At 41.0% G+C, this 25,154-nt stretch overlaps 1 protein-coding gene across 6 annotated transcripts in view; it reads right to left on the bottom strand.

Moving 5' to 3' along the window:
* Positions 1-25,154, bottom strand: part of phf20l1 (PHD finger protein 20 like 1) — a 119,060-nt gene that overhangs the window by 92,509 nt on the left and 1,397 nt on the right. For 4 of the 6 annotated variants that reach the window (XM_048528396.2, XM_048528400.2, XM_048528398.2 and 1 more), the window contains exons 2-6: positions 22,035-22,125; positions 19,111-19,234; positions 12,207-12,378; positions 11,161-11,245; positions 2,904-2,992 (exon numbers count right to left, since the gene is read on the bottom strand). In XM_048528396.2, coding sequence (XP_048384353.1) covers positions 2,904-2,992; positions 11,161-11,245; positions 12,207-12,378; positions 19,111-19,193 — 429 coding nt within the window. In that variant the 5' untranslated portion in view covers positions 19,194-19,234; positions 22,035-22,125. The remainder of the gene's footprint in view (positions 1-2,903; positions 2,993-11,160; positions 11,246-12,206; positions 12,379-19,110; positions 19,235-22,034; positions 22,126-25,154) is intronic. The other 2 variants (XM_048528397.2, XM_059646170.1) reach the window with 1 other exon arrangement.

Here is a 25,154-nt window from a genome sequence, read left to right as displayed (position 1 = left end):
GTGGAAATCGACAACTATGGCACATTAAAATCAGAATTCATAAGAGAAAATGTTGGAATTGCTGATGATTACTGCAGACTTATTACAGCTCAAAGAGCAATACTTTGGAGAAAACTATTCAAATTGTGTAGGATGAAGACGTGAACAACAATCCTGATAGAGGGCCAATCTCATCACAGGACAGTATGCGAATCCATTCAATTTTAAGAACACAAAAACTGTAAAATTACATGTGATAATCAGACGGCCAGACAACAGATACTAAAAATCATTGTTAGCAGTGTGGAACAACGTAGCCTTCCAGGCAAAAGAATGCACAGCTCTTAAAAAAGTTATAACTATAATATTATAGCTCATTTTCATAAGTGTAGATACGGAATACAGAAACAGAGCAGAAAGTAGTCAAATGACTACTTGGACAAAGTCAATGCAGTACAACCACCAGCATTAGAAACAGTATTTAATGCATCTATACCGGAAATTGGTGAATCAACCAACTGGAATTTCACAAAACGCATGTGTGTCAATGGGAGGCCAGGTCTCATCAATTGGTTAACATGGGTGAAGAAACAAAGCCACAGGATACAGTGATTAAATTATATGGGCCAAGAAACACAAATGGGGAAAAGTAGCAGAGATTGTATATTTATATAAAATTCATAAATTAAGAAAGCTCACTCCTGAGCATCTTAACCTCAATATTCCTGAAGCGGCAGGAAATTCAGATAAAAAAACCAATAAGATGCAGATGAGGAAAAAAAAAAGAGCAATACAACTCACTTGGGCTCACTAGCCATTCTTTAACTGAAATTATTTAGGCCCCAACACAACCCGGTGAACAAACTGTAGTGGATTTGAATTTAATATCAGATAATGAAGTGACAAGTTCAACAGAAATATTTCACTTCTTCACCTTCCAAGGATGAAGATCAGTACAAGAGACATTGTTAAGTCAGCAAGAATCCTCAAATAGCATGACAGCAATATGAACCTCAGAATTCACCAGTAACATAACCATAGAGTGTGAATGAAATTATTAAACCAAAATCTTAAATTGAAACAAATATTTTAAAATTGAGCAGTAAGATTCATGAGCAGATTAGAAATAAGTATTGAAAATAGGCTGCATACAACACCATGTGAGCCAACACTGGACGTAGAATGATCAACATCATTGAGCCAGGGGACGATAGTCAAGAGGAGACTACCTGGCACAGAGATCCAGAATATGGTCAAGATGAAAATTTTTGCTCTTGTAATCCAGGACAATGTTGAAAACTTTTTTTTTGGCAGAGTAGCTATGTCCCAGGGAGTTTGTGCAATTTCAAGTGTTCTTAAAAAGAGCAGGGAAGAGAGTTCCACTGCAAAATAAATCCAAGAGATTGAGTCCTCCAGACACGTGATTTAGCAGGACCAACAACTTCCAACAAGGATTCAACAACAAATTTAGAAAAAAAAATGGTCCTGAAGCAGAGACATCACGCATAGACAAGGACAGAACCAAGATCAACGTTCCTCAAACTTAAGTACCTGCCAATTTTCCAAGTCCAAAGAGAGAATACTCTGGAAGAAATATGAAACCTCCATACCCCTTAAATGTTTGAAGTCCAAAACTTGGCAGGATATGGACAAGTGAAAACTGTAATTACACACCAAAGTAAAAATGTTAATTACTAAGGAAATAAGCTTTGTAAGAGTTGTTGCATAAGGTAGCAGTTTCAAACAGGGCCATTTTGGCGACTGATTAAGCTCCGCCGAATCAGATAACATAATAGGCTTGGGTCAAGATAAAGGAGAACCTCATTAAGTTCTTGTAGAGTGAAGACCAATATTCTGGGCCTCCCAATAGTCTTAGTACAATATTCAACTTACTAAAATAACTTGCACCCAATTGCCATTACACAATAAACCACATCTTGTCGACAACAAGAACCCCTTCTCATTAGCACTCAGTTTGCGACAGCAAACTACTCTAACCACAAATTGCCAGCGGTTTGCTTCCAAACCAATAAACCCTCTAACACTGTGGTCCATTCCCAAACAAATGTTTCGTGGTTACTTAACTATTTGATATGCCCCCTCAATAAATAAAGTTTATATTCTAGCTATTTTGAATGTCCAGGAATGCTTGAGCACAGTTGATGTTTGACTGAGATACGATAGTGATTTCCTCTTTCCCCGATTCTCGTGATAACAACCAAGTAATTTGAAATGAGATAAAGAGACAGCTCCATCCCAAATTGCCAGAAGCCACTGCAGTGACAGAAGGTGGAGTAGTAAGCTTGAAAATTTTCCTCCAACACTAAGTTTTTTTTTGGCCAGTGGGTAGTCAAGACAAACATACTAGGGAAAGATAAGACCTTGGGAACTGCAGATGCAGGAGAATCCGAGACAACAAGCGTGAAGATGTATGAACACAGCGGGCCAAGCAGCATTATGGGCTGCTTGGCCTGCTGTGTTCATACTGGGAAAACACTGATATCAAAACTCAATTTGTATCAAGGTGGAGGTATAATAACTAGCTTCCACGATTTTAGTTTGGAGCAGGGGGAAGATAGAGTTAGTGAATAGGGCAGGATTCCCCTCTAGTTCAATATACAACCCATTATCTTGATTTATGCAAATAAGTTATCAAGGGACAAGGTCAGCCTTAACCTCCAAAAACCAAGTTCACACAGAAACAACGGTCATTTAGGCAAAGAACAAGCGGGAAACGAGTAGCAAAGAAACTGCAGCCCAACAATGAGATATCATCAGGAGATATAGAAGCTTTGAGAAAGTATTCTAATGAGGAATATAACTATAATGAATAATTTTCCTCAGTTATAGCCTGCTAGTACCATGCCAATAGAACGTTTCAATGGCAACAGCAATTGTTTACAATAAACTGATTGTGGACTTACCTGTCCTTTGGCATCTTCAGGCATCGATTTTATATGCATTCGCTTCAGAGACCGTATTACTCCATCATAAAACTGCACTGTGTAAGTACCTGCGAAGGGTCAATTACAGCAGTTACAATCATTTGGAAATATACACTGCAAGATAAATGGAAATCAGGAAGCATTTGTATCAAACAAAGTGTGGGGCTGGATGAACACAGCAGGCCAAGCAGCATCTTAGGAGCACAAAAGCTGACGTTTCAGGCCCAGCAGTTCCCATTATCTCTGATCAACATTTGTATCAATGTTGGTTAAACCACAAAAAAAATGTTTAATTTGAATTCTTTTATACAGAGTTTTGTTCACAAGGCTCCTGCTCACACCATAAATTTGAATTGTAGACACAGTCTGGTCAGATTGTTAGTTGGTTACAAAAGACAGTGGTGCATAGTCAATCTGAAAATACAGCTCACTCACTTTTTATAAGTGAAAACGCTTAGAAAAGCTGTAATAGTCCCTATATAAAGGGAAGGCAACACTTGGCTTCAATCTCACACTGAATGGAGACAGTGGGCTTTTACCAAAAACAGCTAATGTCACTTAAATATCATTAATTCAGGAGAAACCAAGGTGTTTTACAGAGGTTTAGGGGAAAATGACTGCTGCTGAGAAAAAGGAGACGCACACAGAGATGCCCAAGTAATTGCTCAAGAAGGTGAGTTTTAAGTAAGCATTTCTGAGAGGGAAAGGGTTTCCAGAGCTAGGTGTAGACAGCTGATGTTAATCAGCAATGCTAGGGTAAGAGAAAGGAGGACATAGACATGAAAAACTTCTAGTAAAATGGAATAGGAAGTAAGAACATAAGAAATAGGGGCATGAATAGATCACGCAGCCTTTCATGCCTTTTTAATCATTCGATGAACAGCTGATCTTTTACATCGAAACCACATTTCTGCACTATCCCTCAATATATTTACTATGTAGAAATCTAATCAGCCACTGTCTTGAACACACTCACTGACACAGTCTCCACTGTACAGAATTCCAAAGATTCATCCCAGAGTAAAGAAATTCCTGCTCATTTCAGAGCCAAAAGGTCTGCCCCTTAACTCTAAGCTCATGTCCTCTGGCTCTCAAGCACCTCTCCAGCCAGGGAAGACGTCTTTCATCCATCTATCCTGTCAATCCCTAAGTATCACGTATGTTTGAATGAAATGGTCTCTCAATCATCTAAAGTCAGTCTATTTAACTTTTGTCATCGACAATCCCTCCATCCACGAGTTCCTTGAGTGGAATTTACTACTGCAGGTCATTAAATAGCTAGAAAGGGAGTTAAACATGCAACACGAGGCATTGGGAGACTGGTTATCAATGCAGCCCAGCAAGATGTGTTGTCAAGAGTGTTTTGAAAGAGCTGAAAATTTCCAAAGGCTAAAAGGTTAGAAAAGTGGCATCAAGACTGAAATCATTCTGCCTCCAGCTTGCAAAGGAATGGATGAGCAGGTCGACAGCTAATAGGTTCTGATCGGCATGCAGGTAGGTGATATTACAGTGACAGAAGTAAACAATGAATTTGTGTTAGAGGTGAATAGGACAGTATAAACTGAAATCTATGTTAAATGAGGTACTAAGACTGTTAAAATCCTTGTTCAGCTTGAGGGCATGGTTAGAAAGAAATGCAGGCATGGAATAAATAGCCAAAGTACAATTTTCGCAATGGATAAAGGCAATTTCTTCAATAAAGTATTAGGAAGATTGAAGTTATGTATACATCAATCACACTGAATATCAGATAGGCAGTCAAGGAACATGAAGAGGCGAAATAAAAAAAATTGTGGGTTAAATACACTACATTTTAAACACTACCTCAAGTCCTTGTCCCTCCTGGGAGTCTACTTCCCCCCCGCCCCCGCGCATGTTTGTCAAGTTGAGCTATCACTACCAATTCAACTTCTCCTCAGTCAAATTAATAATATTTAAGCTAAAAAATTTGAAAAAATTTCAAAAATGCCCCTCAAATGCGCAGTAGTTGAAATCTGAAGATTGAGTTTTCAAAGGCCACCATTGTAAATTTACAATTTAACTCATTAAATCTGATAACTTTTGAACTAGTCTGGGGCATCATTCTTCTTTGTACAACACCAAGGTAATGTTTAAAAGACAGACTTTTTAACCTCCCTTAGTGACATTAAAAAATTCACATTACTTCTGTGCTCCAAATAAAAATTCATTCTGCACACGGATGAAAAAAAAAATGAAAGAAAATAGCAACTGTAGTTGTTGGGATTTAGAAGCTGCTATACATCTCTCCCTGTTAGAGCAAAATGCTTGTATTCTCTCTCCGTCTCTGTTTTTTCTTGATATTCTTTCATCTTGGACTGGAGAATCTATTTTTTTACTGATTTAGCCTTTCCCAAGGATATGCTTACAGGATTTTACTATCTTGGAACAGCTAACAAATAGATTGACATGTTGTTTTCAGAGTTACAGTTAAGCTCATTTTTAAAATAGTTCCTGTCTGTATTTTAACTGGTGTGTAAGAATAAAGTGTTTTGTATCAAGTCTGATATTTTGACTGATCGAATTGCATCCAGAACGTAATGCCGTAAACTTGCCTTTCAAAATAAGAAAAGTTAGAGTTTTGGCTATCATAATATTGAGGGATTTGATGTGGTCCGTTACACTTTGTACATTGACAATGTCCAGTATCACAAGAAATGCTCTGTAAATGTGTTCCCACTACCAGAGTGGGAAATGCCATTTTTCCATATTGTATTCCATTTTCCATGTTCTGTCTACTCATTTAACTTGTCCAAGTCCTCCTGAAGCCACTTTATATCATCTTTACGGTGCGCACACAAATTTAGCTTTGTGCCCTCTACAAGTTTAGAAATATTACATATTGTTCCTACAATCAAAGTTTCAACATACATACTGAGCAGCTGGTTGCCAAAAATTAAATCACAGCTTGCCAACATAAGAATGACAAGTTTACTCCAATTCCGCCTCCCAGAAACACCTGCCAAAACCCCTGGATCTGGCTCAGCCATGCAAAGACCCACAGAACCAGAACCAGTGACATGGAATTTCCCAAGTGGATAATCATATCTGATAGCAAATGATCACCAACAACAAAACCACTTTCCAAGATAATAAAATGGGAGGCTGGATGAACACAGCAGGCCAAGCAGCATCTCAGGAGCACAAAAGCTGACGTTTCGGGCCTAGACCCTTCATCAGAGTGGGGGATGGGGGGAGGGAACGAGGGGGAGGCGGACCGAAGATGGAGAGTAAAGAAGATAGGTGGAGAGAGTGTAGATGGGGAGGTAGGGAGGGGATAGGTCAGTCCAGGGAAGACGGACAGGTCAAGGAGGTGGGATGAGGTTAGTAGGTAGCTGGGGGTGTGGCTTGGGGTGGGAGGAAGGGATGGGTGAGAGGAAGAACCGGTTAGGGAGGCAGAGACAGGTTGGACTGGTTTTGGGATGCAGTGGGTGGGGGGGGGGGGAAGAAGAGCTGGGCTGGTTGTGTGGTGCAGTGGGGGGAGGGGATGAACTGGGCTGGTTTAGGGATGCAGTAGGAGAAGGGGACATTTTGAAACTGGTGAAGTCCACATTGATACCATATGGCTGCAGGGTTCCCAGGCGGAATATGGGTTGCTGTTCCTGCAACCTTCGGGTGGCATCATTGTGGCACTGCAGGAGGCCCATGATGGACATGTCATCTAGAGAATGGGAGGGGGAGTGGAAATGGTTTGCGACTGGGAGGTGCAGTTGTTTGTTGCGGACTGAGCGGAGGTGTTCTGCAAAGCGGTCCCCAAGCCTCCGCTTGGTTTCCCCAATGTAGAGGAAGCCGCACCGGGTACAGTGGATGCAGTATACCACATTGGCAGATGTGCAGGTGCAGGATAGGAGGTAGTTTTGCTAATGAACCTCCGGTGGAGGTACCTTAAAAACCCTTAAAATCCAGGTATTCTACATCCAACAAGTCCATTTAATTAAATTTTTTTTAGTAACATCCTTAAAAGACTTCAAGTTCATTAGACACAATTTGCCAATTGAAGTGCATGCTAACTATGTGATTGTAAAACCTAGGAGCAGAGGTAGGTCATTCAGCTTATCAAGTCTGCTTTGCCATTCAGTAAGATTACGGGTAATGTGATAACTCAAATCCACATTCTACCTTTTCCTACTCACTTTCATTACAAATTGAAAATCTGCCTATCTTAGCCTTGAAAACAACCCACCTTGACGGTACACCTGCAATAATGAATTCCACACCTTCAGCCAAGAAATTCCTCCTGTGTCATGAATGGGCAAATCTTTGCTCAGTGATTAAACCCTCTGGTTCTAGGCTCCTCCACAAGGATCCACCTTTCAGCATCTAATGTGTCAAGCCCACTAAGCATCTTGTAATTTAATAAGGTCGTCTCCAGATCTTCTAATCTCCAGTAAGTGCAGACCCAACCTCTCCTCTTCAGAAAATCTCTACTAACTCAAGAACAACCGAGTGAACATTTTCAGGACTGCTTCCAATGTCAGTCTTTCTTTCCTTAGAGAAAGAGATCAAAACGGTTTCCATTCTTCTAGGTGTAGTCTAACTAGTGCCTTGCATAAATTTAGCAAGACCTCCCTGCTTTTACACTTCATACTTTCAATATTGTCAGTTGTACTTGGATGTTAGCTTTTGGTGATGTCTGCACAACCTCCAAATCCCTTTGTGTTGAATTTAAAAATACACTGGTCTCTATTCTTCCTATCAAATTGCATAAACTCATTTTGACTAGCCAAGTTTTTGTTCACTCAATTAACCTATCTATATTCCTCTGCAGACTGGGTCATCCTCACCACTTCCCAACTATGCTTGTCTCATCCGTAAACTTGGCTTAGTATATTTACCTCCCTCATCCAAGTCACCCAACTAGATATGCCCAAGAAGACTATAAATATGCAAGCTTCCATTTATCACTTCCTTTATAATAGACTGTAGCAGTTTCCCTACTACTGACGCAAACCTAACAGGTCTGTTCTTCCCTGTTTAATTTAGCAGAACGCTAAGCCCCCTGGGCCTGACGGTATATACACACAAGGTAAGTACAGGAAGCAAGGTAAGAGATTGCTGCCCCTTTGGCTATGATCTTTGCGTCCTCACTGCCCACTAGAGTAGGACCAGAAGATTAGAGGGTGACAAATGTCAATCCCTTGTCCAAGAAAGGGAATAGGGGTAATCCTGGAAATTACAGACTGGTCAGTCTTTCTTCTGTGGTGGGCAAACTATTGGAGTGGATTCTGAGAGATAGTATTTATGATTATTTCTAATCAAACTGCGCTTTTCCAAATAATCAGCATGGCTCCGAGAGGGGCAGATCATGCCTCAAGCCTTATCAAATTCTTTGAGGATGTGACAAAACACATCCATGAAGGTAGAGCAGTGGATATGGTGTATGTGGATTTTAGCAAGGCATTTTGACAAGGTTCCACATGGTAGGCTCATTCAGAAAGTAAGGAAGCACGGGATTCAGGGAAGTTTGGCTGTCTGAATGCAAAAACTGGCTGTCCAATAGAAGACAGAGGATAGTAGATGAAAAGTATTCAGCCTGGAGCTCGGTGACCAGGGTGATCTACAGGGATCTGTTCTGGGACCTCTGCTCTTCGTGATCTTTATAAATGACTTGGATGAGGAAGTGAAAGGGTGGGTTAGTAAGTTGGTGATGACACAAAGGTTTTTGGAGTTGTGGAGAGCGTGGAGGACTGTTGTAGGTTGCAACAGGACATTGACAGGATGCAGAGCTGGGCAGAGAAGTGACAGATGGAATTCAACCGAGAAAAGTGTGAAGTGATTCAATTTGGAAGGTCAAATTTGAATGCAGAATACCCGGTTAATGGCAGGATTCGCGGCAGTGTAGAGGAACAGCAGGATCTTGGGGTCCACATCCATAGATCCCACAAAGTTGCCACCCAAGTTGATAGGGCTGTTAAGGCAGCATATGGTGTGTTAGCTTTCATTGGCAGGGGAATGGAGTTTAAGAGCCACGAGGTTATGCTGCAGCATGATAAAACTCTGATTAGGCCACATTTGGAATATTGTGCTCAATTCTGGTCACTTCATTATAAGAAAGATGTGGAAGCTTTAGAAAGGGTGCAGAGGAGATTTACCAGGATGCTGCTTGGACTGGAGGGCAGGTCTTATAAGGTTGAGGGACCTAGGGCTTTTTTCACTGGAGTGAAGGAGGAGGAGAGGTGACTTGATAGAGGTGTACAAGATGATGGTTGGCATAGATAGCCAGAGACTTTTTCCTAAGCGAGTTTTGAGAAGATTTGTAGCTCAGGTGGAGGTTCTGGGTGTGAGTTTGCTCGCTGAGCTGGAAGGTTTGTTTTCAGACGTTTCGTCACCATTCTAGGTAACATCATCAGTGACCCTCCGAAGAAACGCTAGTGTTATGTCCCGCTTTCTATTTATCTGGTTAGGTTTCCTTGGGTTGGTGATGTCATTTCCTGTTCTTTTTCTCAGGGGGTGGTAGATTGGCTCCAAATCAATGTGTTTGTTGATGGAGTTCTGGTTGGAATGCCATGCTTCTAGGAATTCTCGTGCATGTCTCTGTTTGGCTTGTCCTAGGATGGATGTGTTGTCCCAATCAAAGTGGTGTCCTTCCTCATCTATCTGTATTTTTCCCAAGGCAGAAATGACTATTACAAGGGGACATAATTTTAAGGTGACTGGAGGAAGGTTTAGGGGAGATGTCAGAGGTAGGTGCTTCACATAGTGCGTGGTGGGTGCATGCAATGCACTCCCAGCAGTGGTAGTGGAGTCAGGCGCTTTAGAGACATTTAAGGAACTCTTGGATAGGCACATGGAGTATAGTAAAATGAAGGGTTTGCAGGGTAGATTGATCAGGGAAGATTAATAGGTCAGCACAACATCATGGGCTAAACGGCCTGCACTGTGCTGTACTGTTCTACGTTCAATTTGCTAGCTTTAATTTCTAAAAATTATTCCAGAATCTATAGACTTTTGGGAGACAATTACCAATGTGTGGAATTGACTAAAATTGATGCACTTCATAGCTCAAAAATTACATTCAACTATTTCTTCCTTGTGTAAAATCTAGTATTATATTAAACTGGAGCTAGATATAGTTCTTTAAGCAAGGACAGGGTGCCGAGTTGGATAGTCAGCCATGGCTATACTGAACTAGGGAGCAGGCTCCAAGCTCCAAGCACAGACAAATACAGTGTTGACAATGTAAGCTAGCATGGAAATTAGAAGGAGCAGTTGAATGGACAGCAGTTAATAAGGATGAGTCCACGTTGTGGATGGAATGGATTAGTGAGCTGGGTAGGCACAGGGAAGTGGATTCTTAATAAGGGAAGGTTCCAGGTTAAGCTGAGTGGTGGCTGACAGAAATGTGGCTTGCTGCAGGGGAAAGTAGCAGAGTCTGCATGTCTTTAATTAGAGCCATAATTCAAAAAGTAGGAGGCGGAGAAGAAAGAACTGATGGCTTGGCAGGGACCAAGGGCATTACAGTAAAGGAGTAGAAAGGAAAGCAACAGCTTCAAGGCACTTTAAAAGAGAGAGAGAACAAAAGACTTTGCATTTTGGAGTATGAAAGTAACTTGTACTGTACTTAGGGCCTGGTGCAAAAGTAATTGGAGTGGACAGAAGCAAGGATCCTGCTGTTCACACCTCTTCGAGAGGTCTTTCATTTTTCACTTGCCACATTTTGACTGCCTTTGCCCTTGCCCATTAAATTTCTCCTGTCTTCTACCCTATTACAAACACAATTTGTTCTTTTCCTGCCCACTTCCTTAAAACTAATTACATTTCAATTTGTCCCACAACTGAAGGAAGGTAATCAACTTAACAGCAAACGGATAGAGAAAGTGTTAACTATAAATATTTCCACCATTTTCTATTAAAAAACTGACCTGATGAATAGATTTCCTTCTGCTATTGTAGTGATCAGAGAATACTTAAGTATCAGCCCTAAAACATGGGCAGGAACAACAACCTTATTGGTGCTTAACTTCCAACTTTCCAGTACAACGTGAGACAGCACCAACTAAGCCAAACTAATAAAATTGTGGTAGAAACGTTGCATGCGAGATTCAGGTACAAAATGTAAATTGCACCATGCAAGAAAGGAATGTTGCTGAGCAGGTTACTGACATTTATGAGCTTGTGTGTGGAGAATGGTAACTTGGGCCCATATTTCAGCAACAGCAAACACTTGCTGTAGAGACGGTGAAGAAATCAAGGAAAAAAGTAAGTTACTTATACTTACCCTCCTCATTAATGTCTTCAATCTTGGCAGGATAGTAGCGACAATCCGTCCAGCGGGCAAGAACCTCATCTCCAGTTTTGAAGTCCTGCACAAAAACAACATTTCTCCCTCAACTCTTAAATTGATGAGGTCATTTGAAACTTAATCAAAAAGAAAAGGAAATTAGTTAAGCTGTGCAATGTATTTTTTCTCAAATGGTTACATTTTCCAAATGTCGCTATATCACATCATATCTTCAAACGCTCATAATATATTCAATTCCTAATCTATATCGGATGACACTTAAACTTCATTCAAGATTTCTGCATTAATTAGATCTCTCTCTGGTTTAAACAACAAACAGAAGGAGCAACCCACAAACAAAAACAATAAGACATTAGAGTAGGACAAAGTAGGCACACATGGCACCAAACTTCCCCAAGCCAAACAAGAGACAGAGGTGGAAGGGGCAAACATGGAGTGGAGAGGGCAGGGCGAGGAGGCACATAGGGGTGGCAGATGAAGGAGTCACACAGGTTGGCGTGGGGGTGGGGCAGGGAAGAAAAGGAGACACAGGGTGGTGGGGGAAGAGGGAAGGGAGGGGAGGGCCAGAGACACACAGCAGAGAAGTTGATGGGTTGAGGGGAAGATTGAAGGGGAATGGGCAAGGACGATGCATTTGAGGTGATTCTACCCCTGTAATGAGCAAGCTCTTTCAGAGAGAAATCTACTTCATTATACTTGCCCATTAAATGGGTATTCATCACAAGGCAGAATGGAACACTGCTTGGAAATACTTTTTAAAACCTTTTCCAAGATGGTGTTCACAGTCCGGCCATCAGAAGAGAATTTCACTGCAAGGTTTTTCTAAGTCATTCTGAACATTTTTTTTTGGCTTGTACGTGCAGCACCAAGCCACTTGGAGCATAGAACAGAAAGAAACTACTTCCAAGATAAATAAAAGTAACCAGCTGCATTAAGTGTTTTTTCCTAATCTTAACAGCGAAAATACTTTTGGAAGGTGTGTGTTTCTGGGAGATCCCACCCACTTCAAAACCTTCACTTACTGTAATCTCTTCATCGTCTTTGAGTGCATCTTTTCGTAGTGACTGTCCCTCAAGTGGTCGTAGGCGATGACTATCCCAGTAAATCCATTCATCATACCGATGACTCCATCTCTCAAAGTGGATCAGCATTTTCCCTTCCTCATAGTCAATCTTTTCAATTCGTGATGTATACCTCCAGATGATAGAAAAGGAAAGTAACAAAAAATTAATCAATCATGAATTGAGCCAATACAATGCTGATTTATTCAGTAATCCATTTTACTGTTTTAACCTTGAGGGAAGACGGTGTCATCATGGCATTATCACTGGATGAATTTTCCAGGACTGGCAGGTTGTTCAATTTGAATCCGGGTCTGCAGATTGTTAGCTCAGTGACACTCAATTAAAATTCAAGTAATAACTATGGAAATGAAAGCTAGTTGCAGTGGTGTTGACCATGAAAAGTCAGCTGTTATAAAAACCCATCTGATTCATTAATGTCCATTAAAGGAAATAAACCCTCAGCTTGCCTGGTCTATATGTGACTGCAGATGGATACTAATGATGCTTAGCCGCCCTCAAATAGCCTATAAAGTCACTTTGTTCAAGGTAGTTCAGGATTGGCAACAAATGCCAGAGACACCCACTTCACAAAGGAATTTTTTTTGAAAAAAATGGTTAGCCATGTATCTTTAAATCAAGCAATAGTCTAACAAGTAAATACACTAATTAGTAGTAGTACTATGCATGCTCAGATGCGACCACTTTGCCATTTCAAGTTACTGGAGCTCAATTAGGTCAGTGATACTGATGATTAATACACTTATAGTATACATATTAATTAGTCACAATCATAGAGGTCTACAGCACAGGAAAAGTCCCTTCAGCCCATCATATCTGTGTCAGTCAAAAACAAATACCTATACAAAAACAAATAACTATTCTAATTCCATTTTCTAGTACTCTGCTATAGCCTTGTGAGCCTAGGTATCACAAGGGCACATCTACTTAAACACTAAGATTTTCTGCATCTGTCACTCTTATAAGTCAGCAAGCTCCAGATTTCCATCACCCTCAGGTGAAAAAAGACGGTTTTCCTTTATATCCCCTCTCCCTTATCTTAAATCTATGTCCCCAGTCATTGATTCCTGTACCAAATGAAAGAGTCTCTTCTCCAAGGAAATCAACCTGTCTATAACTGATACTTTTCAGTCCAGGCTACATCCTGGTCAATGTCCTCTGCATCCTCTCCAATACAATCACATCCCTCCTACAATATGGACGCAGAACTGCAGAGTCTTGTGTGGCATAACCAACATCACTTACTGCTCCAACATAACCTCCTGGCTCAAACTCTGTCTTGGTTAATAAATGCAAGTATCACATATGCCTTTATAATTGCTTTATCTATCTGTTCTGCTATCTTAATGGACCAGTGGACATGTACCTTAAAGGTACATCTGATTCTCAATGCTTCCCAGGGTACCAGCATCCAACATGTACTCCCTTGCTGCGTTTTGTCCTATCCAAGTGGATGGTCTCACACCGGAGATTAAATTCCATTGCCGTTGATCCGCCATTCTGATCAGCCCATCTATATCCTTCTGTAATCTAAGACTATCCTTATTATTTAACATACCTCTCATTTTTCTAGTTCAACAGACCTTTAAATATTACTGGGGCCTCCACACATGCATAATGACCACACTAAAAATCCACATCCACCAACACGAATAAATTAGTGTCTTCAAAAGAAAATGAAAAGCCTTCAAACTGTGCATTCCTTCCTCAGCATCATTCCACGACTGACCCTACGTAATAGCAGTACTACAACCAGAATGGATATTGCATATCTGTAGGCAATATGGAAATCACTGGAAATTGCCAGTGAAGAGCTATGCTCACTCAAATGAAGTTCCAGAGATGTGGAGGAGAGGATTGGCAAAACGATTCTGGACAGGGGTGAAAGGAACAGGGTGGTCATTATGGGAGACTAACTTCCCTAACATTGACTGGAATTGCTATAACTCTAGTACGTCAAATGGATCAGTTTTTGTCCAATGTGTGCAGGACGGTTCCTGACACAGTACATCGAAGGGCTGACAAGAGGGGAGGCCACACTGGATCTGGTATTTGGTAATGAACTAAGACAGGTGTTTGATTTTAGTGGTAGGTGAGCACTTTGGAGAGAGTGACCATAATTCAGTTACATTTAGTTTAGCAATGGAAAGAGATAGGAACATGCCACAGGGCAAGAGTTATAGATTGGGGGGGGGGGGGGGGGGGGGGGGGGGGGAAGAAGGGCAATTATCATGTGATTAGGCAAGACTTAGGAAGCATAGAATGGGGTAGCAAAATACAGGGGATGGGAACAATCAAAATGTCGAGCTGGTTTAAGGAACAGTTATTGCATGTCCTTGACAGGTATGTCCCTGTCAGGTAGGGAGGAAGTGATAAGGTATGGGAACCGCGGTTTACTAAAGAAATTGTATCTCTTGTTAAGCGGAAGAGGGAGGCTTATGTGATGTGAGACGAGATGGCTCAGATGAGGCGATGGAGAAGTACAGATTAGCTAGGAAGGATTTAAAAAGAGAGTTAAGAGCAAGGAGGGGACATGAGCAGACATTAGCAGGTAGAATGAAGGAGAGCCCTAAAGCTTTCTACAGGTACGTGAGGAATAAGAGGATGACTAGGATAGGAACAGGGCCAGTCAAAGACAGAAGTGGGAAGTTGTGTGTGGACCGCGTGAAGATTGGAGAGGTGCTAAACAAATATTTCTCATCTGTTTTCACTCAGGAAAAGGAGAATATTGTAGAGGAGAAGACTGAGTTACGTCCTACTAGAATTGAAAGGATTGAGGTTAGTAAGGAGGTGGTGTTATCAATTCTAGAAGGTCTAACGGTAGATAAACCCCCTGGGCTGGATGGGATTTTTCCAAGGATTCTCTGGGAAGCTAGGGAGGTGGTGGCAGAGCCTTTGGCCTTGATCTTCGAGTCCTCATTGTCTACAGGTTTCGTACCAGAAGATTGGAGGATTGCAAATGTTGTGCCCTTGTTCAAGAAGGGCAGTAGAGACGAAAGGACAACCAAGGTAATTATAGACCTGTGAACCTTACATCTGTTGTAGGAAAAGTTTTGGAAAGGATTATAAGAGATAGGATTTATAATCAACCAGTAAGCAAAAATTTGATTGGAGATAGTCGACATGGATTTGTCAAGCATAGCTCGTGTCTCACAAACCTCTGAGATTTTTGAGAAAGTGACCAAGCATGTGGATGAGGGTAGGGCAGTTGACATGGTATACATGGACTTCAGTAAAGCTTTTGATAAAGTTCCACATGGTAGGCTATTGGAGAAAATACGGAGGCGTGGGATTGAGGGAGATTTAACAGTTCCAATTAGAAACTGGCTTTCTGTAAGGCGGCAATGAGTGGTGGTTGATGGAAAATATTCAGCCTGGAGTCCGGTTACTAGTGGCGTGCCTCATGGATCTGTATTGGGACCACTGCTGTTTGTCATTTTTATAAATGACTTGGATACAGGCATAGGTGAATGGGTTAGTAAGTTTCCAGATGACACTAAAGTTGGTAGAGTGGTGGACAGTGTGGAAGAATGGTGCAGGGAAACTTGGATAAACTGCAGAATTGGGCTGAAAGGTGGCAAATGGAGTTCAATGCGGATAAATGAGGTGATTCAGTTTGGGAAGAATAATAGGAAGGCAATGGGTCAATGGAAGGATTCTAGGAAGTGTGGATGTGCAGAGGGATCTAGGTGTCCATGTACATAGATCCCTGAAAGTTGCCACCCAGGTTGATAGTGCTGTTAAAAAGGCTTACGGTGTGATAAGTTTATTGGTAGAGGGATTGAGTTCAGGAGCCATGATGTCATGCTGCAACCGTACAAAACGCTAGTGCGGCCTCATTTGGAATATTGCGTGCAGTTCTGGTCGCCCCATCACAGGAAGGATGTGGAAACATTGGAAAAAAGGTGCAGAGGAGATTTACCAGGATGTTGCCTGGTCTGGAGGGAAGGCCTTATGAAGAAAGGCCGAGGGACTTGGGTCTGTTCTTATTGAAGAGAAGATAGCTAAGAGGAGATTTAATAGAGACATACAAGATGATCAGAGGATTAGATAGGGTGGACAGTGAGTCTTTTTCCGAGGATGATGACGTCAGCTTGTACGAGGGGGCATAGCTACAAATCGAAGGGTGATAGATTTAAGACAGATGTCAGAGGCAGGTTTTTTAAACTCAAAGAGTAGTAGGGGCGTGGAACGCCCTGCCTGCCAATGTAGTGAAGTCAGCCACATTAGGGGCATTTAAACAGTCCTTGGATAAGCAGGTGGATGGTGATGGGATAGCGTAGGGGGAACGGGCTTAGATTAGTTCACAGGTCGGCACAACATCAAGGGCCGAAGGGCCTGTTCTGAGGTGTATTGTTCTACATTCTAAAATGTTTCATGCTACTGTACAGACCTCAGATCTGCACAACTATCAGAAAACACCCCCACTTCTGACTGACGAAGTTAAGTCACTGATGATTCTTCCTTGTGCACTACTCTGGGGAACTTCTACAGAGGTGTCGAAAGTTATCTTCCAAAATCCACGACCAATTTTCCTTTGTGCTAAGAATAACAGCACCAAGTAAAGATTCCTCACAAATCCTAAGCTGCACCAAGGACTCCAGGAATGCCGATCAGTGTGCAGATCAGACATCTGTGCGGCTGCATAAAAAATTTGAGACAGGACAAATCTTAACTCCTGGCAATTTTCAGTGACCAATTTTTCTTCAGCTCCTTGATGCTACACTGGGGCAAACGTAACCTTAATGTCAAAGACAGTCATTTTCACCACACTGCTGGACTTCAGCTCTTTGGAATAAGGCTGTAATGAGGTCAGGAGCTGAGTTGCCCTGATGAAATCTAAGCTGAGCAGTGATCAACATAGTCAACAGCCCCTTCCATTATTGTGCCAGTGACGGGGTGGGGGGTAAGAGAAGATAGACAGAGAGACAGAGTCAGGTTTGTCCTTTTGTAGGCTGGATATGGCTGCACGATTTTTTACATTACTGGAGCAATGCCAATAATACAGCAGAACTGTAACAGTTTAACCAGGCACTGCTCGTCCCAGAGCATAAGTCTTCAGTACTACTGTTAGCTCTCAGTGGGCATGACTTTTCTAATATCTTCAGCCATTCCCTGAGCCATCTTCAAAACCAATGACTATCATTGCCTAAGCCCAGCTAGGAGCTGCAAGGGAATCCTAAATTACTCACCAAATCACGTAATCCAGGAAGCTACTAATTAGCAGCACATGGGAATATCTTCAAAAAGAGGCCCACTACCTCTTCAAGAGCAACCACAGACAAGTGAAAAATGACCATCTTGCCAGTTACATCTACATATTATTGATATTTGAATATATGTGGCAAACAGCTAGCAAGTAATTCAGCTTGATCTTGCTTCTAACCTTCAAAAATTATGAAGTTACTCATCGTTCTCAATTTGAAGAAGTACAGTGTGATCTCTGTAGCACACCATTAGACACTGATTGCCAAAGGATATAAGCCACATGCTTGACTGAAATTCATTGGTTTTGTGAGGTCAAACAGTAGCACTGCACATGCTGTTTCTTATTCAAGGCAAAGGTAAGTTGAATTTCTGTAACTATTTTTTAATCTGTTAATCCAAGTAAGGGAAATTGGCACTGGAGAATAGTATTCTTTTCATTTTGGATGTTGCATGTCAACCTCAGCAAGCGATGCACAGTAAAAGTTTCCCTCCATCATGCAGGTCAGAAGCCGGGATGTCTGCTGATGACTGCACGATGTTCAACATTATTCAGAGCCCTTTTGGCTCTGAAGCAGTCTATATCCTTATGTAAAAAGATCTAGGCAGCATCCAGGCCTGGGCTGCTAAGTGGAAAGAAGCATTTGCACTTCACAAATGTCAGATAATGACCACCTTCAACCAAACAATCTAACCATCTCCATTTAACGTTAACATTGCCATTATGGAATGCCCCTCTAGCAACATCATGGGGGTTGTAATTTACCAGAAACAAACTGGACCAGCCATATCTACATTGTAGTTAGAAGAACAGTTCAGAGGTTAGGAATTTTGCAATGAATAATTCATTTCCCATTGCCCCAGTTCCTACCATCATTTACAAGGCACGAATCAACAGTGTGTAATGGAATGCTCTCCACTTCCCCGAATGACTGCAGCTCCTACAACACATGAAGTTTAACACAAACCAGGACAAAGTAGCTTGCTTGACTGGAACCCCATCCATCACAAACTACTACTCTCTTCACCAATATCCAATGGCAGCTGCATGCACCATTTACAAGATACACAGTAGTACCTTCCAAACTCAAACATCTACACAGAAGAAGGGCAGCAGATGCAAGAGAACACCACACCTAAAAGATTCCCTCCAAGTCATCACATCAAGACAAGATAATCCTGATTTGAAATCCACAATCATTCATTCAGCGTTGTTGGGTCAAAATTGTGACATTTCCTTCCAAACAGTCCATGGCTGTCCCTACACCCAAAGGGCTGCAGCAGTTTGAGACAACAGTTCACCTTAAGTAGGCGGCCCTGTAGGGCAATTACAAATGGGCAAGAAATGCTGGCTTAGCAAGCAAGACGCACAGCCCTTGAAGAAATATGAAAAAACCTTCTGCTCTGCTCTCAGCAGCATACCTTGGTCTCAAAATCAAAACATGCTCCGAATGGAATTTCTCACACAACCCATCTTCTGGTCTATTACAATGAATGCCAAATGTAATGCAGGGGGGATTTAGGGGATGTTTAACCCCAGATTCAGACTCAAAAGCATCCTCACAGAGGAAAAAAACTTTCTGGGCTGGATTACATCCATTTTTCCCCCCCCCCACAAAGTTCACATGTGGACACATACCATTTTTGCAGATAATCCTGAGCCTCCAAACGAGCTCCCACCGCAAACACAATTCCTGGCCGACTTGGGGGATTTCTGCTCATCCTTATCTCTCCTCCTTTTATTAATCACCCTTTTCTGCTGCCTAAGAAAATCAAAGAAAAATTTTATTAATTCATTAGATGATTTTCTCTTCCTTGAAACAGAGTTAAAGCTAAGAAATACTGAGAATACTTGATGGCATCTAGCAATGATGCAAAAGGAAGGGAATAAGTTAGTAAGTAAAACAGAGACAAACCATGAAAGTGCAACATGTGCAATTCACACATTACTAAACAAAGTGCATCACTCGTGGGCAGGACTACATAATATCGACTGTATGAATGTACTGTAACAGCAATTTTATAAAGCATCTAATGAAAAGAGCAAAAAGAAAGTTCATAAATAGGCAGTTGCCAAGTCATGGAGGAAAATATTAGAACTGGTGACAAGGGTCCTGACCCAAAAACGTGCAACTAATGAAAAGCTAACAAGTTCCAAGAGGAGATAATAGGAATTGCCAATGCTGGAGAATCTGCGAGAACACAGTGTGAAGCTGGAAGAACACAGCAGGCCAAGCAGCAGGAAAGCAAGAGCAGGGTTGAGACCCAAAACGTCAAACTTTCCTGCTCCTCTGATGCTGCTTGGCCTGCTGTTTGTCCAGCTTCACACCGTGTTACCTCAAGTTTCAAGAGGAATTTTCAGTCAGACAAAGACTTTATCAAAAGGTCAGGTGAGACGTAGAGATTAACTCAAAATCTTAGACTACCATGGACATGCAGAAGGGAACTAAGGTTCAAGGACTGACAGTTACAAATGATACAGTAAATGGGATCTAAATGAAATGAATACAGTGCACACAGGCAACAGTGTGCAGAGAGAGGAAGCGAGTAAGCGAGACTCAGTTAGTGGATATGCCCTCATAATGCAGTGTCCTTACCTGTATTGTTACTATGGTGAATTTACACTGCACCCCTTTCCATATGCAGATGACGTTCCTAAAGTTTGTATTTATAACCAAATGGAGTACAATAGAGATGGTCTACCAAGTTTCCATAGAACTGCTGCACAACTTCAAATCTCTAAACTGTATTCCCTGTATAAAATTTCTTGTATAAAATGTATGAAGAAGTCTAATTTACCATCAACCTTTGAAATTATTCTTCTCTACCTGTACATTATGTTTAGTTATATCTGAAAATAGGACCCTAAAATACTCTCTCCCCTCAAAAATTCATACATTCTCACCATTTAAATAATTTTCAAACCTGTCTTTTTCAGTCCCATTATGAACAGCCTCAGACATGGCCACACTAAATTCCATCTGCCAGTTTTGCCCAGTCACATCAACATCTCTGTGCAAGTTTCTGTTCCCGTTATACGTTACTTAAAGTGCAACCTAAATCACTCATCAGCAAACTCCGATATTTCACTCTCAAGTCTAAGTCATTAAAAATAAATATTGTGGAAATCCATGAGCCCAGTTTAGACACCAGAAGAATTCAATAAGTGACATTCTTCAATACATAACCATTAGCCATACTCTGTCACCTACCTGATGGCTTGTCCTGTTTTTTCTTGTGAAGTTCATGGTGGATTACATGGTGGAATCTTACCACCTGCATCATTTTTGCTATGTTTCTTGAGGTGGAACTTTACTAAACATCTTCCCAAAATATACAAAAAGAAAATCCATAGACATTCCTTCATCTACCACATTGTGATCAGATCAGAAAATTCAACTCAGGTGGACAAGATTTGATACAAATTTCCTTCATGTCCAATCATTCTATCCATTTTCCTAACTTCTAGTAATTTCCCCACAAAACATATTACATCTGGAAGTCTTGAATTTCCTGGATGATCTCCCATCTGTTTTCAAATACAGAACATTTTACAGCTTCAAAATGTTTCAAAGTACTTTATAGTCAATGAAGTACTTTTGAACGTTTCTTATTGCTAGCTTGTAGAAAACACATCAGCTAATGTGTGCACTAAACACTCACACAAAAAGGAACATGATCCCAGCCAGGAAATTTGTTGGGGGAGACACAAATCTTAGTCAGGACACCAAGGGGAATTCAGTTGCTCCAAAGGCATAACCTAGAGCTTATGTTCAAGTCCCTGGAGTGGAACTTGAACTTGCAATCTTCTATCAGTTTCTTAACATTATATCAGCATGTGTATCATTGTATCTAAATTTAATATTTTCTTAGTAATATTGTTCAAAGCAAAAGTTCTGAAGTTTAAAATGAGGCAAATCTGTAAGTTAATTGCCCTGATTTTTGCATTGTTTAATACTGCAACAGATAAAGCTGGGAAACCTACAAAATCGGGGCACAGGCTCTTGGGATTAATCCTTCCTGCACTATTTCTGAAATCGCTGTGGTTAAATACACAACTCTAGAAATCTGAACTCTTAGCCTTATGATGGTGAGACAATACAGAAGAGTTAGTTCCCTAATATAAGTTCTTATGTCTATATATCTTATAAATACAGGCAATATTGTTACATTTTTTGCATATAGTGTCAAAGCAGCAAATTAATTACACACATTAATAAAGGGTTTTTTTTGAGGGGTCATTCAAAATATGGCTTTTGTAAGTAGTTAACACAAACAACTAACATTGTCATATTCTTCCCCACAGCCCAGTATCTTTCACTTCTTCCGAGAACTGAGCAAAGGAGAAGACTGAAACCAAGAACTAACAAGAACAAAGGCAGAGCAAAAGCATCAGGCACAGTACAAGATACTGATAAAGCAAAAACCTGATCAACTACATGCATTAAACATACTTGGGAAGCAATGTCAATTGAGGAGCATTTCAAGAAACAGGAGGACAAGAACACCCACACAGAAGATTCCAGTGCCCTTTGAACTATTAAAAGTAGCCACTACACTCACCAGTACCTCTATCTTCATTTCCTACTGAACAATATTTTTCCTCATCATACATCAATGCAGCAGCGAGAGTTGATTACATCGAAAGACATCCCTACAAAAAAATTTTTTGTTACAAAAGGACTCCACATTTATAATCAATTTATGAAGCATTAATATTTGTACTGTCCATTAACAGCAATAATTTGCAGCAACGTTGCAATTTCAACATAATGCACCTGAATCGCGCACACATAATTTCATCTGAGTCTTTCAACAACACAAGTCATGAACTTCACAAGAAAGAAAGAACAGGACAAGCCATCAGGTATATTCCACCAAATCACAGTGGTAATGTCACTGGAATAGTGATCCAGAGGACCATTTACGGGCATAAGTTCAAGTCCCAATAGAGCAGCTGGTAGAATGCAATTCAAAAGGGAACTCTGGCATTGAAAGTAAGTCAATGTAGTAAAACTATTACACCATCATTTCTCTTGGGAAGGAACTCAGCAATCCTTCCATGGTCTGGTCTCCACATAGCTCCAAATTCACACGGTGTACTAGCTTAGCAGGGCACTCAAATTTGCCAAGTTGCTACAGAAAAGTCGAAGTGAATGCACCTGCACTGGTTAGACTGCAGCAGTTCCAGAAGGCTCATCTCACAGTTCACTAACACCATAAAGCAATTAGAGATGGTCAACAAATGCTGACAATTCACTGCCCTCAAGAGAAAGTTTCTCAACTGCCCTGAATAGAACACCCCTTCTTGTGAAACTGCAGCTTCTGTTCTACCTTTGGAGCAGATGGGGCTTGAACCAGGCCATCTGGTTCAGAGACAAGGACACTATCACTGTGCTTCAAGAACCCCCTTCCCAATGAGTGCACTTTAAAATAAGGAGAGCAAAGCTTTATGCAGTACACTAGGAATTGTCTCACCAATATATTGTAAAGTTGCAGCAGTAAAGACATCGCCACTATTTTACCCATCCTCTTGCTAGTATGTCAACATTTAATTTGCCTTCCTAATTACCTGCTGTACCTGTATGCCAACATTGTATGTCACATAAGAAATGCTAGACACTCAGGAAAAGGAAAAGGGAATTGCCTAGCAAAATTAAAGAAATAAAGATGGGTCTAGACCAAGGGTAAATGAGGACAGCAAAGCAACTGCCATCTAGAGCAATCAAGTTAAATATTATGGCCTGATCATGGTTGAATTTAATACTTGCCTAATTGAAAAATGGGGTAGTTTTCTTAAGTTTATATCAGGTTTAGGACACATGGTGTAGTGGGAGCGGACTCATCTCTGAAATAGGAGGCATGGGTTCAAGACCAACCTACCCCATACATGGGTTGTAACAAGCCCAAATAGGTCGATTAAAAACATCTATAATCAACATAATTTGCTGATCCCTGTGTGACTGACCATGCACAAAGAAAGCTGTGATTAGGCCTCTCGGTCCAGGTTCAATTTTCTGTGACACGTGCGTCAAAACATGTCCAAACAAGTTGATTAAAATAACTGAATCAGGCTTGGGGATCTTATGGCACAGTGGGAATGTTCCTACCTGGGGGTCAGAAAGTTCGGGTTAAGCCCCATTTGCCCCAACTGTTTGTCAAAACATGCCAGACTAGGTTAATTAAACATAGCTATTTCATGCTTAACTAGAACAATAGGAGACTAAAGACAAAGGTCAGATTGGGAATAGGGTGGACCGGTTTTCACAATAGAGTAAATAATACAGTAGAGCAGAGGTAGTGGCACGTGTGTACTGCCAAAGTCTGATCACACCATACAGCTGCTATCTCATTAGAGAGATGACTGGTAGTAATTTAACATGAGGATCACCATACCTTAGTAGAGGGAAAAGATGAGAAAGGGTTAGGGTCCTGGCAATGTCAGCCAGTGATAGGAATTGAACTCCCACTGCTTCACAAACAACTGTCCGCCAACTGAACTAAACTGGCAGTAATGTCACTGCAGCTCAGATGACCACGCCAATTAATTAACTTGAATTCACTCCATAAAATCTAGACTCAAAACCCTGTCTCAGTGAGTGATGAACAATTGTAGGGAAAACCCATTTGATTCACTAATGTCCTTTAAGTAAAAAGATTTACCATCCCTAACCTACATGTGGTTCAAGACCGGCAATAACATGATTTTCATTTACCTGCTAGAGAGTTAAGTGTCAGAGTAAGCCACACCATTCATGGGCAATTAGGAATGGGCAACAAATGCTGGCATTGCCAACAATACGCATATGGCATGGAAAAGTCTACTAAATTGAATGAATCAATGTTTCATCTGCAAGGAGCTGTTCTAGTTTTGAAAGATGGGAAGGAAAGGTCAAAAGGCCAAGCATTGTACCTCCTGTGCTGGACTGGTAAGGTGCAATCAGAATACCGTATTATTTGAAACTCCAAGCATGTCACCCAAATTTACTGAATTGCTCAAATACGACATGAAGTTTATCATGAAGCCACTAACAGTCATGAGCTTGGCAATCACTGTCTAGACTTGTATATGAAGAGTGTGCCTGATGTAACATAAGACAGCTGTAAAGTACAGAAATAAATTTTAGTACAAATCACTGCCATTTGGGAAAGGAGGAAACGAAGGGAATTGAGGACATTTCAGGGCGAAGATAATCATCATAGAGCAGAACAGTTATGTCTCGAGGGTCCAGAAAACAACTCATTTTACCACTGTCTAGGGAAATTAAGTCATTCACTACAACAATTCCAACGACAATCTCTTCTGTTTCATCTTGTAAATAAGCCAGTCATTTCTTTCACATCAGGAAAGTCCCAGGTTCCATTCTTATTCTTGAACAAGTAGTTGATGCTTTAAGTTTTAGCAGCAGCAATATATTTGGCATCCACAATCTTCAGCCAAACGTGGCCAAAAACAGGATTGGATTTCTGTAAAACTCTGATTCTCCTTGCCCTCCCCTTTTCCAGGGATGACTGTCCAGATTTAAACTTGGAAAAAACCACTAATGAAGTTATCGCAAGTTTACAGAAATTTACACAATACTGCTCTGAAGTGTATGGTTACACAGATGCATCATAGGAAAATAACCGTCCACGCATATCAACTCGCTCTTAACCAGATCTATATACGCCAACAAATGCCAA

The sequence above is a fragment of the Stegostoma tigrinum genome, chromosome 5 (genome assembly GCF_030684315.1).
Source record: "Stegostoma tigrinum isolate sSteTig4 chromosome 5, sSteTig4.hap1, whole genome shotgun sequence".
Lineage (NCBI taxonomy): Eukaryota > Metazoa > Chordata > Chondrichthyes > Orectolobiformes > Stegostomatidae > Stegostoma > Stegostoma tigrinum.
The sequence above is the reverse complement of the archived record's forward strand: the minus strand, read 5'-3'. Positions and strand labels throughout refer to the sequence as shown.